This window comes from Lissotriton vulgaris, chromosome 4_1, assembly GCF_964263255.1.
Source record: "Lissotriton vulgaris chromosome 4_1, aLisVul1.2, whole genome shotgun sequence".
Classification (NCBI taxonomy): domain Eukaryota; kingdom Metazoa; phylum Chordata; class Amphibia; order Caudata; family Salamandridae; genus Lissotriton; species Lissotriton vulgaris.
Genome location: NC_141691.1, coordinates 1,837,249,042 through 1,837,262,723, shown reverse-complemented (window position 1 = coordinate 1,837,262,723; position 13,682 = coordinate 1,837,249,042). Strand labels below are relative to the sequence as shown.

Genomic DNA, 13,682 nt, shown 5'->3' with positions numbered 1-13,682 from the left:
GGAGATAGCTGCCATGGAAACAAGTGTAGGGCCACTACGAACCAGCTGGCAAAATGACTGCTGCTACAAAGGAATAGGCTATGGAAACCAAAGAAGGACGAAGGAAAATAAACTATTGGAAACTATAAACATACTAATACTGTGTACAAAGCAGGGTCGGAAACACAATTGTAACAGAGAAAAGACTAAAACAGAAACCAGCGACGCAGAATGCAGCGACCTCTCGGCAAACAGAAAAATGCTGTGTTTTTGTGGAAGGGCACATTGACAGGCTAAAATATACAAGTAAATTAAGCATTAAAGCACTAACCTCTACCACAAAGAAGCAGCGAAAAAAGCAACATATGGCTGGGGAGTGCAGGGGAGGGGGCGGAGAGGGGAGAGGTGCGACACGGCAGGCAGGGGAGGAGAGTAGGAGGAGGAGGGGGGAGGAGAGTAGGGGAGGCACGGCCTAGCGGCCGTGCAATCAAGAAGTGAGGGGGCGGAGCTGGGGGAGGCTGTGAGAGAGAGAGTAGGCAAGGCAGGCGGCTGGGGGCATGTGCACGCGCATTTAAGCTCAATGCGCATGCGCATTGAGCTTAAATTTCTCGTGCACTGCAAGGAATCGCCACGATTCCTTGCAAGTTGGATAAAGAGTGGATAAGCCACCATAGACTCGCAAGCTCGATGCGCATGCGCATCGACAGGCGAGACCTAAAAATGAAGAAAGACACGGACACCGCCAAGTCTATGGGGGCCCTCCAGTCTCAGCAGTTTCGGGGTGGTTCCTTTCGCCGCTCCAATAACAGAGGCACCTCAAGGGGTCAGGCATCACAGTCCACACAGTATTACAAGACCAACACCCTGACCTCATACACCAACAAGGGTAGAGGTGGTTACAGGGGCAACAACGTCAAAGGCAGGGGACGTGGAAACAACAGCTCCAGGTCCTCCACCGCCAACAAACAGTGACGCCTTGTCACTGCCCCCCGACCACACAACACCGGTCGGGGGGAGACTCCAGCAGTTCCTGCCCGCGTGGAAATCCATCACCACGGACAGGTGGGTCAAGTCTCTTATCCAGTACGGTTACTGTCTGGAACTTACTTCCACTCCACCAAACATACCTCCAAGAAGCCGTCCTATGTCCGGCGAGCACTTGCACTTGTTGCAGCAGGAGGTTCAAGTCATGCTGCAAAAAGGGGCAATAGAGCTCGTCCCACTGCAAGAAAGGGGAACAGGAGTTTACTCTCTGTACTTTCTAATCCCCAAAAAGGACGGATCCCTAAGGCCCATCCTGGACCTCAGGCCCCTCAACTGGTACATTCTATCGGAGCACTTCCATATGCTCACGTTGCAGCAGGTCCTCCCCCTGCTTCAACAGGGGGACTTCCTGGCTACGCTAGATCTAAAGGATGCGTATTTTCATATCCCCCTGCATCCTTCCCACAGGAAGTACCTCAGATTCACGATTCAAGACCAGCACTACCAGTTCAGGGTTCTGCCTTTCGGGGTCACCACAGCGCCAAGGGTCTTTACAAAGTGCCTGGCGACTGTGGCAGCGCATCTACGACGCCAGAACGTCCACGTCTATCCCTATCTGGACGACTGGCTCATTCAGGCAAAGACAGAACAGCAGTGCGCGGACCACGTGTCCCGCACAATTCACCTCCTGCACGATCTGGGATTCTCGCTGAACTATCCAAAATCCCATCTCCAGCCCGCCCATATACGGCAGTATCTGGGCGCGACGATAGACACTCTGGCAGCCACTGCGCAGCCAAATTCAGTGAGAATCGCCAGTATCCAAACGCTGATCCAACGATTCAGACCTCAGCACTCGCTTCCAGCGAAAGTGTTCATGCAGTTGATAGGCATGATGGCCTCCTGCATCTCCATCGTCCCGCACGCGATACTACATATGCGTCCGCTTCAGGAGTGCCTAGCACGTCAGTGGACTCAGGCTCATGGGCAACTGACAGACCTAGTGTTGGTGAGCGGTCGGGCATACAACTCTCTGCATTGGTGGAATCCACAAAACCTTTGCAAGGGCCGACCGTTCCAGGAGCCTGTGCCACAGATTATCCTGACAACGGACGCTTCTCTCCAGGGATGGGGAGCGCATGTACTCCACTACACAGTGCAGGGACTATGGACACTACAGCAAAGGAAGATGCACATCAACGTTTTGGAACTGATGGCAATCTTCATGGCCTTGAAGGCCTTCAAAGTACATCTGTGCAACAAGGTCGTGTTGATCCGGACGGACAACATGACGGCCATGTACTACATTCAGAAGCAGGGGGGCACACACTCTCCGCTGCTGTCTCATCTGGCTCAGAGCATGTGGAAGTGGGCCATTCAGAGGAACGTCTTCCTCATGGCAGAGCATCTCCCGGGCAAGGACAACCAGATGGCGGACCTGCTCAGCAGGCACAGCCACCAAATGCACGAGTGGGAGATACATCCATCAGTACTCCAACCGTACTTCCAAAGGTGGGGTCATCCAGAGATAGACCTGTTCGCCACAAAGGAGAACGCAAAATGCCAAAGCTTCGCCGCCAGGTTCCCACACCCGCAATCGCAGGGCAATGCGATGTGGATGAACTGGTCAGGCAGATTTGCGTACGCTTTTCCCCCAGCACCTCTGATACCGCTGGTGGCACGCAAACTCAGGCAGCACTCGATGACTCTCATCCTGGTTGCTCCAACGTGGGCTCGCCAACCATGGTACACCACGTTTCTGGAACTCTCCGTGGTACCGCATCAAAGGCTTCATCTCACGCCCAGCCTTCTGACGCAGAGCCATGGCGACATTCAGCACCCAGATCCGCAACCGCTCAACCTGGCGATCTGGCTCCTGAAGTCCTAGAGTTTGGCTACCTCAACCTTCCCCCCGATTGCATGGACATCATTCGGGAGGCAAGGAAGCCCACTACTAGAGCTTGTTATGCGGCTAAATGGAAGAGGTTTGTCATTTACTGTGTAAACCACAATATTGACCCGCTGGATGCTTCCATTCAGAACATCATTTGTTACCTGTTCCACCTGTACCAATGCAATTTGGTGTACTCTTCCATCCGCATTCACTTGTCTGCAATGGCAGCATACCTCCAGAATAGGCAACACCTATCACTTTTTAAGGTCCCTGCTATCAAGGCTTTTCTGGAAGGACTCAAAAGAGTCATTCCACCACGGACACCACCAGCTCCGGAATGGAACCTCAATGTGGTTCTTACGAGGCTGATGGGTCCTCCCTTTGAGCAACTGCACTCTTGTGAGCTTCAGTTTCTGACTTGGAAGGTTGCTTTCTTAGTAGCAATTACATCGCTACGGAGGGTTAGCGAGTTGCAGGCGCTCACCATCCAGGAACCTTTCTTCCAAGTACACGCTAACAGGGTGGTACTCCGCACTAACCCTAAATTCTTACCCAAGGTTGTATCTCAATTCCACATGAACCAGACAATTGAGTTGCCAGTGTTTTTTCAAAACCCAGAGTCGCTGGCGGAGCGGATGCTCCACACCCTTGACGTTAAAAGAGCCTTGATGTACTACGTTGACAGGACAAAAGATTTTCGTAAGACCAAGTAACTTTTCGTTGCTTTTGCCTCACACCACAAGGGAAACGCTATCTCCAAAGCTGGGATCGCTAGGTGGATCGTGAAATGCATTCAGATCTGTTACGCTAAGGCTAAACGCACTCTCACAATCCCACCAAGAGCCCACTCCACCAGAAAGTTGGGGGCCTCTATGGCTTTCCTAGGTAACATTCCCTTAGAAGATATTTGTAGAGCAGCCACATGGTCTACCACACATACTTTCACTAAACATTACTGTGTAGACGTGCACTCCAAACAGCAGGCAGCTGTTGGTCAGGCTGTTCTCAAAACACTTTTTCAAACTGCTGCAGCTGGCACGGGCGGCCGCCAATAATAGGAGGACTGCTATGTATTCAATGCACAGATATGAATTCAGCAGCCCACATGCCTCGAACTGCAAATGCTACTTACCAGTATGCATCTGTTCTTGGCATGTAGGGCTGCTGACATTCATATCGCCCACCCTCCTCCCCGGCGCCTGTAGCAGCTGCAGTATTCATATATATATATACATATGCTCATAGCATGAGCATCACTCACATACTTCACTCCATCTCTGCCAATGGCTAAAAACAATCTGGGGATGGAGGCGATGCCCGTGCGCACTGTAGTCCAGGGGAGGAGCCACCTATCTCGTGATACTTCGAAGACTCTTCCAGGACAACAATGTGCAATCATCCGGACCCAACACTAGGCGGCGATCTATGCACAGATATGAATGTCAGCAGCCCTACATGCCAAGAACAGATGCATACTGGTAAGTAGCATTTGCATTCTGGTGGCCATCACATCTCTGCAGTGTAAGGATGATACAAGCACTCGCGCTTCAAGAACCATATTTGGAGGTGAACGAGGACAGTATCCTTATGAGGACAGATCCACATTTCATACCCAAGTTAGTGTCCAAATTCCACATTAACCGAACCATCCAAATTCCAAGTTTTTTCCAAAAACCAAAGACTCACACAGAGTGTTACACATGCTGGATGCAAGACGTGCCTTAATGTATGAAGTTGAAAAGACTAACGGAAAGACAAGGCAACTATTTGTATCCTTTGCAGACAATAGTATGGGGAAACAAGTAACTAAGAGCGCAGATGCTAGATGAATCTCAGACTATTCAGATGTACCATACAAGTGCAGAGGAAATGCTGACTTCAACACCAATCGCATATTCAATACGGAAGAAAGCATCAACCGTTGCCTTTCAACGATACACCTTTAATGGAACTATGTATGGCAGGAACGTGGTCATCAGTACACCGGTCCATGACCCACTACTGCATTGACATTCAAATGAACACAGAAGCTTAAGTAGGGTAAATGGTCTTACAACAAATCAACGCTCCTCTTCAACCCAACCACTGCATTAGTAACAAAACTGCTGCAAAACCTATGCACAGCATGTAAATCCAGAAAAGATTCATGCTGCAAAATGTTTAGTTTCTTACCTGTGGGTGTCGTATTTCAGCTTGACGAATTTTCTGGATTCATAAGCGACTCGCCCACCTCCACTAAGAATATGGAAGGAGAGGACAGCCCCAAAAAATAATCTGAAAATGGCTATCAAAGGTGAGTTTCCTGGGGACGACTTACATTACAGGAAGCACCAAATGGGGTGTCTGTCGACGCCCAACAACTAAAAACAATAATTTGCAATACAGTAGGTCTCGCATTTAAGAGTTTGAGCTATTGGCAATGCAATTGCTTAAACACTTGAAAATGCGAGACGTATTGCATTGCAAATTACTAGCGCCCATGCGGTGCTTTCACATTCATGAAGGCCGGGCCCCTTTCTATAGACAAGCCACATCTAAAGAACTGGGCATGACTGACATTAAAGTGAAACCGCGGCAATGGGGCTTTGACAAAATAAGTATCTGTTTATCAAGTTGACAACCGGATGAGTTTAAATGGGGGTAAAAGCGCCCATGCGGCGCTTTCACTTTAATGGCGGCTGCGCACCTTTCTTTAGCCACGGTTTGTGTAAGGAAAGGGGCGCAGCCTCTATGAATGTAAAAGCTCCACATGGGCACTAGTAAACAAAAATAGAATAGTGCTCAGAGCCAAGATAAGGCAGACCGTGTAACAATACAAGGTCCAATCGTAATGGCAGGTACCAAAGAGGGAGAACCCAGCCTAATAATGAATTGAAAGCCAGCGTTTATAAAGGACAATGACACAAGCCAATTACAAGTGTAGGCGGAGAGTGGGTGGGGCTGCCTGTCCATACACCACTACTGCATGCAGCTCATGCACTGCCCAGGCTCGATCTAAAAAAAAATAGGACTACAAAAAAGTGGAATATCAGAACCAACCACTAAATGGCAAAATAATGCACAGCATGTGAATCCAGAAAATACTTCAGGCTGCAAAACTACACCTACAGTTAAGAAACTAAACATTTCAGCACCTCTGTGGTTATGATGGGGACTATTGCCCTAAAGTTTTGCCTGAACTGTTAAGCCTTCGGCCTTTTCATGGCTGATGCCATGTCCCACAGACCATCAAGACAACAGGAGCAGTATGCAGCATTGTCTTCACCGCTCCCGTGGTCTCAGAACAACTTAAGTGTATCCCTCGAAACACACTGCCACCCTGCCGGAGGCAGGATCTGGCATTTTCTGCCAGGCGATCACTTTGGACAAATGGGTTCTACAGATTGTCCAGCAGGGTTAAATCCACTATTGCTTGTCACCTTGCCCACCATCCTCAGAACGACTGACAGAGGAGCATCTGTCCCTGTTTCACCAGGAAGTGCAGGCCCTTCTGGTCAAAGAAGCTGTAGAAAGGGTGCCGGCATCAGGACTTTGGTTGTTACTCCTGTTACTTTCTGGTAGAGAAGGAGGATGTAGGCCGTAGTCCTAATTTAGCCATTCACTCTCTCAATGTGTGTCATTGTCACTGTAAGTGACCTCATTTTTCTATTTCACAAGGAGCATATCTGCATGCAAAGTAGTTTTGTTCAGTGCCAGGAACTACTGTGGCAATGTTTACGTTTTGAGACCAAAAAATATTTTGAGTTTTTGTCAATGTTTGTTATAATGGTGTAGGCCCAGCAGTTCTCTGTACAATACCATTTTACAAAAACCATGTCAAAACAAGACCTGCAAAAAGACTGACCACCAATGTAAGATCTGTTGGCTTTGCCAGTGCTTGTTTATTTTCATGTTTCCCATGTTCTTCATGAAACTTCTTGCAGTGATTTTGCATTATGAATATCTTTGAAAATACTAGCATTTATCCGCGCATATTACTAATTGATGCTTCAAAGAAATAATACCTACAATTTCACAGTATTTTAGCAAACATTTTTATCCTACTTGCATTTTTTGTGAACATTTTATTTTCAAAACCAAGAACCATAGATCTTGCTTTAAAGCTTCAGCAAGTATTTATATCTAATGAGAGCATTCTTGGGAGCATTATACGTAGCCTCATATTAAACTGCAAACGTGTACACATTTGTATACTAGAACCATTGTCAGTACTGCTTTCAGAGCTTACATTTCCTTATAGCTCTCAACCTATGAAAGGCTTTGCATTAATGAAGCATAAATACAAGCTCGAATAACAACATATTGACACAAATATTACCTAAGCTGCAGACAGTGCCCTTCCCTGATTCATAATTTGGTGCTGTAACCTGGCAGCCAAAGGGTTTGTGCTGCAGGGGGGGGTCAGACCTATTTGTGCCCAGGGACCAAAGAAACGTGAAAACCTACTCCAAATATGTCCGGGGTGTTGTGCTACTGGAATACCACACTGCACCCATTTATTTGGGCTGGCGGCATGGCCATGTCATTGCTGGGCAGCCCAGCTCTGTATTAAAAATGTTTTTTTAAACTTTCCTTAGCGTCTTGTGGGATTTCTGCCCCATAGGGAGTCTGGGCAGAAAGACTGTTGAAATATGCATTTGTGGTGGGACCATTGCTCCCCTCACCCCCCATATTTTTATGAAAAGAAAAATATTGCAGCTGTCTAGTTAAAAAAAAAAATTGAGCTGCTCTGGAAGCTCTGCCCGAGCTGCAGAGAAGAAACAAGCATTTGCAATGCAATCGGTCTCGCCTTTAGGACCTTATATGTATTTAGCTATGCAGCACATTAGCCTGGGTGCTGAAACATCTACTGAAACATCTACTGTTCTTTAACATGGAGGGAAAGTAAGCACCAAACTGCGTGACACGTCGGGTATGGAACGCATGGAGAGAAATATTTCCCTTCAGCTGGAAATGGTATAGTCCAAAGCTCTGTTATTAATATACATGCAGGGCCTTTGGTGGTCATATCACTTAAAATACAAGATTTTGATAAAAAATTGTCTACGGGTGCTCATGGAGGACAATGTCTATGGACTGGAATCTAGAGGATGCTAAAGTGATTCTGGTATTCTACTGCCCGCTGGTCTTTTTCTATCAAGAAGGTTAAATATAGCCAGGTGCCAGAAAAATAAAAATAAACCCTCGGCAGAAAGCGATTCTGGTATTTTACTGACGTCTGCAGATTGTTTTCTATCAAGACAGTTAACCCCTTCCGTGCTCATGACGAGCTCAGCTCGTCATGAAGCACAGTGGAGCTGTGCTCATGACGAGCTGAGCTCGTCATCAAGCCACCCATTTCCATTATGGCCCAGCACAGGGGAAGAATGACTCTAGCAGCCAAGGTGTTAAAAGCAGTTGAACAGAAAAAAAGTCCCTAAGCGGAAGCAGATAAGTCCTAGGGCTGATCTCCAGAGCCCACACGTACTTACACATATAAGTATTTACTAAGTATATACAAGAGGTCTTGAATGCTCGACCTAAAAAAAAGAAAACCCTCTAGTACAAATCACCAGTCCTTTAATACCCTCACCGGTGTCATTCAATGGCCGGCACCCGCTCTGGGTAGGAAATGCAGCCATTGATAGACGGCCCCGCCAAAAGGGTTAAATTGTTGGCTTTTTCTACCACAACTACTTTAATGAGGAGTCTCTTGCCATGAAAACCATTGAAACTGATGTGTCTTAGATTTTTTTAAATGGATAATGCTGTTAATCCCACGGTTAGAGAAGCTCCTGTCTGCTGAATTACACAACCAGCCTTGGTATGGCTTGAAACTTACACCTAGAGTGATGAATGGGAATGCATAGGACTTAAATATGCATGAGGGGGTCTACCCAGCTTTGTTGGTCAGAAACCCATATAATTGGGAATTTTATACAACACACTTTAGTATATGTGCTGAGAAAATGCTCCGACAAATCACATGGGCCTATGGGGGCTACCCCAAGCCTGATGTGGGGTGGTGGGGGGGGGGCGGGGGGGGGGGGGGGGTAGGCACAGTCGTGGATCAAGGTGAAAATGTCAGGGGGTCGCTAGCCTCCCCTTACCACTTAAGCACAGCTTGGAGAATGAGTATAGGTTGCAATGTAAATATGTAGGTGATCGTTCTCTTGTAAGCGGTTTTCTCATCTAATATCGTAAAACAAGTTGCAGGCCTTTAATTACATTTCAGTGGTATTTTTAAAGTGCCTTTGGTATCTGCATATGATCTTTTTGTGCGGCTTGAAAAACAGTTGGGTTTTCTCTATTCTTTTTTTATGTGTATGCCACTTTGTAGGCATTAAATGTGTTTTGTGTTGAGTATTTGGCGAAGTCATATTTAGAAAGTTGTTGGAAGGCCTTCGATGAAATTTGTAATTGGGTAATAAATGCATTAGGAATTTTACAGGCACGTATGAACTTTAGTCTCTAGGTATTAAACCTTATCCATTTCAACTCTCAATTGCCAATATTTCATATTATTTTTGTATTATTTTAGTGACATTGATGTGGCACAGCAGTTCAGCTTAAACCAGAGCAGAGTTGAAGAGATAACCATGAGAGAAGAAGTGGCAAATATAAACATCCTTCAGGAAAATGATTTTGGTAAGTAAGAATGGGTTTCTATTTGAAGGTAGCTGTAATATATATATATATATATATATATATATATATATATATATATATATATTTTATGTTCATGAATAAAACGAGTATAGGATAGTAAAAAGCTTTCAGCTACTTTTTGGGCCTCTGCCATTTCATTTGAACTCGTTTTTTCTTTTTTTGGAATATGCTATATGTATGCTTATGCTTCAAGCCATCGTTGAAACCTGTAAACTTAAATGACTCCGCCATGTGCTCTAAAGTTTGAATGCAAAAAGTGGTGTTCGTCCATGAAAACATGCATCAAGGCACTTTTGATCTCTGTAGGCCGACGTTGTTTCATTTTGGATTGTTTTGTAGGTATCTGAATTAGCATAGTGTGTAGTCGCAGGTTTTCTTTCTCAACTTGTTTCATTCATCACCTTCCTCCTTTATGTCCATTCATGCAAAGCTTTTTGATTAGAACGTATTCCTAGCAATCACCTTAAACAAGTAAGTCTGCGTGCATCTTTAAACCTTTGGAAAGAAATATTCTATTCTGATATAGGTCCAGATGGTTTTAACTTTGAAGTCTGATGTCCTAAACCATTACTTACCAGTTTTTTAAAACTTCATATACCTTCATTTATTCAATTGTAATATGCACCGTGCTCCGCCTTTGTGTGGGGTATTTTTTTTTTCTTATATAGCGCAAACCCGGCCCAACGGCATTGGATCACTCTAAATACCCATCAGTTACATTACACAAGGTTACATAGGTTGTACCTTGCAGTTCTCATTGACTTTCTCTAAAAAGCGCGTTCTGTGTTCAGGTAAGGTTTATCTAGTACAGATCTGTCCATTTTGTGATATTCTTGTAAAGCCAATGAGAGAGAGTTTCAAAGATTTCTAGTAAGGTGGGGTAGGCTTTACTACAGGATAAAAGCGGTCTTCTTTAGTTGTGAGGGTTTCTGTATTTTGTACATTTAGTCAGTCTGCAATATTTAGAAGTACTGGCTAAATGGTTACTTCTTCCATTCAGGAGGTCCTCTCCTACCCATAATGGATCCTTTGGCTTTGACAGATCTGTAGACCTGGTATATGTCTGCCTTATTAGCACATCTGCCAAAACAAGTTGGTGGGCAGCTGAGCCACAATTTGTTGAACTATTTCATCCTTTATTCTAGGGTATGAGAAATGTAACCAGTCAGATTATTTTTGTTTCAGCCTAGTTCCCCCCCCCCCCCAACCCCCCCCCCCCCCTTATCTAGAGGATACATTTTATCATTTTAAACTGGGTTTTCTAGCATAAGAGTACGAAGTCTTTTAGCGTCCATTGTTGAACCATATGTTGGTCTTACCCCCCAGAAATAAAATTACTACAGGCAATGGTAGCGTCATTTATGTCAGAAGCTTATAGCAATAGGAGTGCAGGTCTAGTGAGACTTGTACAAGTATGGTTCCAATATCGGATCAGATTGTGGCCTACTTGCAAAAAGAACAAGATATCAATTAGTGCTTGTTTTACATGCAAACCTAATGTGTTTCGCAAATGCCCTTTTTTTACTTCGGTCATGATGGCAAGATACTCTGTCCATGTTCAGTGATTAATGTAAAAAGTGGTTGGTATGGGTGACATTATGCTGAGATATCACATGTATTCAAGCATGAAATGTATATATTGTTTATTACAAACTGCAGGCTGTTTTGTGGAACTTATTTGCCCAGCAAGTTGTCCCACTGGATCGTCTATTGGGTAGTCATTGTAGGATTCCAACGCTGTACCGATTGACCAAAAGTAATGGGTACAAATAAACTTGTTGCCTACCTAGTTCCTTCTCTGCTGAATACACTCAACTGCAGTTCAGGACTTCATTTTTGTAATTTTGGCCAGTGCCCATTTCAGTCATTTACTGTATGGCAAAGGGACCCTGCCACGTAAATGTAGGCACACGTTTAATCATTTAGGTTGAACCTATCAGACAGCACAAGGTGTCTGGTTACAAAAGACCTATTGTACCAAAAACATACAAGGCTTTACAGAACACTCCCATTTGCTTACCATGGTTTGCTTTCTCACTCTTGTGCTTGCTTCTTATTCAGTGGCTTTCTTTTTCCTAGCTTCTCCATATTGTTTGTCCATCCCTTGGAGGATAGCCTCTTTGCAATCTTATTGGCTGGCTTCTGTCCTCCACTGCTCACTTTTAGGAACTATGTGTTTGCGTCATATGCGCTGTAGATCATATGCTTTAGCATAGATCGCCATCTGGTGTTGGGCCCAGATGTTTGCACTTTGTTTTTTTTCTAAAGAGTCTTTGTAGTCACGAGGCAGGTGACGCCTCCTTTTGGTGATAGTGTGTCTGGGCATCGACTCCATCCCCAGATTGTTTTTTTCCGCCATCGGGTTCGGATGTGTATTGCTGTGCTCCAGTTTGGTGTTGTTTTGAGCCCCTTCGACGTGCAATCCTCTACCCTTGACAGTATTGTCTTCGATCGTGGTTTCCTATTCTACGCATATCTTGAAAAATGTAAAATCTTCAATCGGGAACTTCGAGGCAGGCCTTTGGGCCTACCCATGCAGACCACGCCAGAAGTCTATGGAAAGGACTTCGTTCAAGTTATGTCCAGTGTGTCATGCGAAGTTCCCACGCACTGACCTGCACGAGGTCTGCAACCTGTGCTTATCCCCTGAACACAAAGAAAAATCCTGCGAAGCGTGTCTTTCATTCCGATCTAAGAAAACAATCCGTGATCGTCTGGCTCGACGCCACTGGATGCAACGCGGCTACAACTCTGTACCGGACATCTTCGGCGAAGACCCAGAACACCACCGTCCTGCCGCATAAGCCGAAGAAGAAGAACTGGTCTCTGTGTCCGAAGCCGACATCGAGGAAGACCTGCACGGTCAACGTACTGTGAGTACAGACTCCCATGTTCCCACTCAATCAAATGATAACACTCCGGTGTCGCCCTCACCCATGGGCTTCGGTCGACGCAGAGAAAGTTTCAGATCGCCCGGCTATGAAACCTTAACATAAGCCTTCCGGCTCGAGCCGGCCACTTTCCGGTGCCAAACTAACAAATTCGGCACCGAAACAGAAGGAGAAACATGTGCCACTTTCGTGTCGTCTGCACCGAAATCCTCAGCCGAAACACTCCCAAAATAAGTCTGAGCCGAAACCCTCCAAATTAAATAACTCCGAACTGAACCCGTCCAAGTCTAAAGCGTCAGAGCCTAAACACCCCACACCTAAAAGCTTGGAGCCAACACCCTCCGTGCCCAAAAGCTCGGAGCCTAAACAAACCTCACAGCCTAAACCGGCTAAAACTAAGCATTCAAACTCCAGACTCTGCACCCAAAGAGACTGAGCCTAAATCTTAGATGCCGGAATCTACTCCTAGAGGACCAGATACTTCTTCCAAGAAACTTCCATCCGAGGATACTGTAGGAAGGTGGATACCTGACTATGGTTGCCCCCAACTTTTTGCCTGGTGTTTTGCTGGTTTTCCGACTTAGTTGGCCTGGGACCCTGCCAATCAGGACCCCATCCTACTGCTCTCTGTAAAATGGATTCCCTGTACCTTAGGTACATATCCAATTGGTACTGGGCCACCTTATCAGACCCTGTAACTCAGGGCATAGGTGTACCCAGGGCCTACCAGGGGCTGCAGCATGTATTTGCCGGTATGTTACACTTACAACACAACTTTTACGTCGTAATGCTGTTACAACGCAGCTATTACAACGCAGGATCCATTACATCGGATGCCATTACAACGCATGGCATTACATAGCAGATGCTATTACAACGCATACCATTACATCGTAAGTATTGGTAAGTATATAATTTTTTTTATTTTATTTAATATTATATAATTGATTTAATTATTATTAATTATAAATAAAAGTATTTATTTGTTTTTAAATATTATATATTAAATATATTAATTTAAGTAATTTTTTTAATAAGTATGAGTATAGGAGTATATGTTTTGGGGTACTGAGGTATATGTTTTGGGGTGTTTGGGTATTTTTAGGTTTTAGGGCAGGGTTTGGGTTTTGGGGTATAGGGGTGTTTATAGGTTTTAGGGCAGGGTTTTGGGGTACAGGGGTGTTTTTAGGTTTTAGGGCAGGGTTTGGGTTTTGGGGTACAGGGGTGTTTTTAGGTTTTAGGGCAGGGTTTGGGTTTTGGGGTACAGGGGTGGTTTTAGGGCAGGT

The 13,682-nt window shown here is 45.2% G+C and overlaps 1 protein-coding gene across 2 annotated transcripts in view; it reads left to right on the top strand.

The window, feature by feature from the left end:
• Window positions 1-13,682, top strand: part of RAD21 (RAD21 cohesin complex component) — a 273,785-nt gene that overhangs the window by 140,010 nt on the left and 120,093 nt on the right. For both annotated transcript variants that reach the window (XM_086966139.1, XM_086966141.1), the window contains exon 5: window positions 9,378-9,484. In XM_086966139.1, coding sequence (XP_086822265.1) covers window positions 9,378-9,484 — 107 coding nt within the window. The remainder of the gene's footprint in view (window positions 1-9,377; window positions 9,485-13,682) is intronic.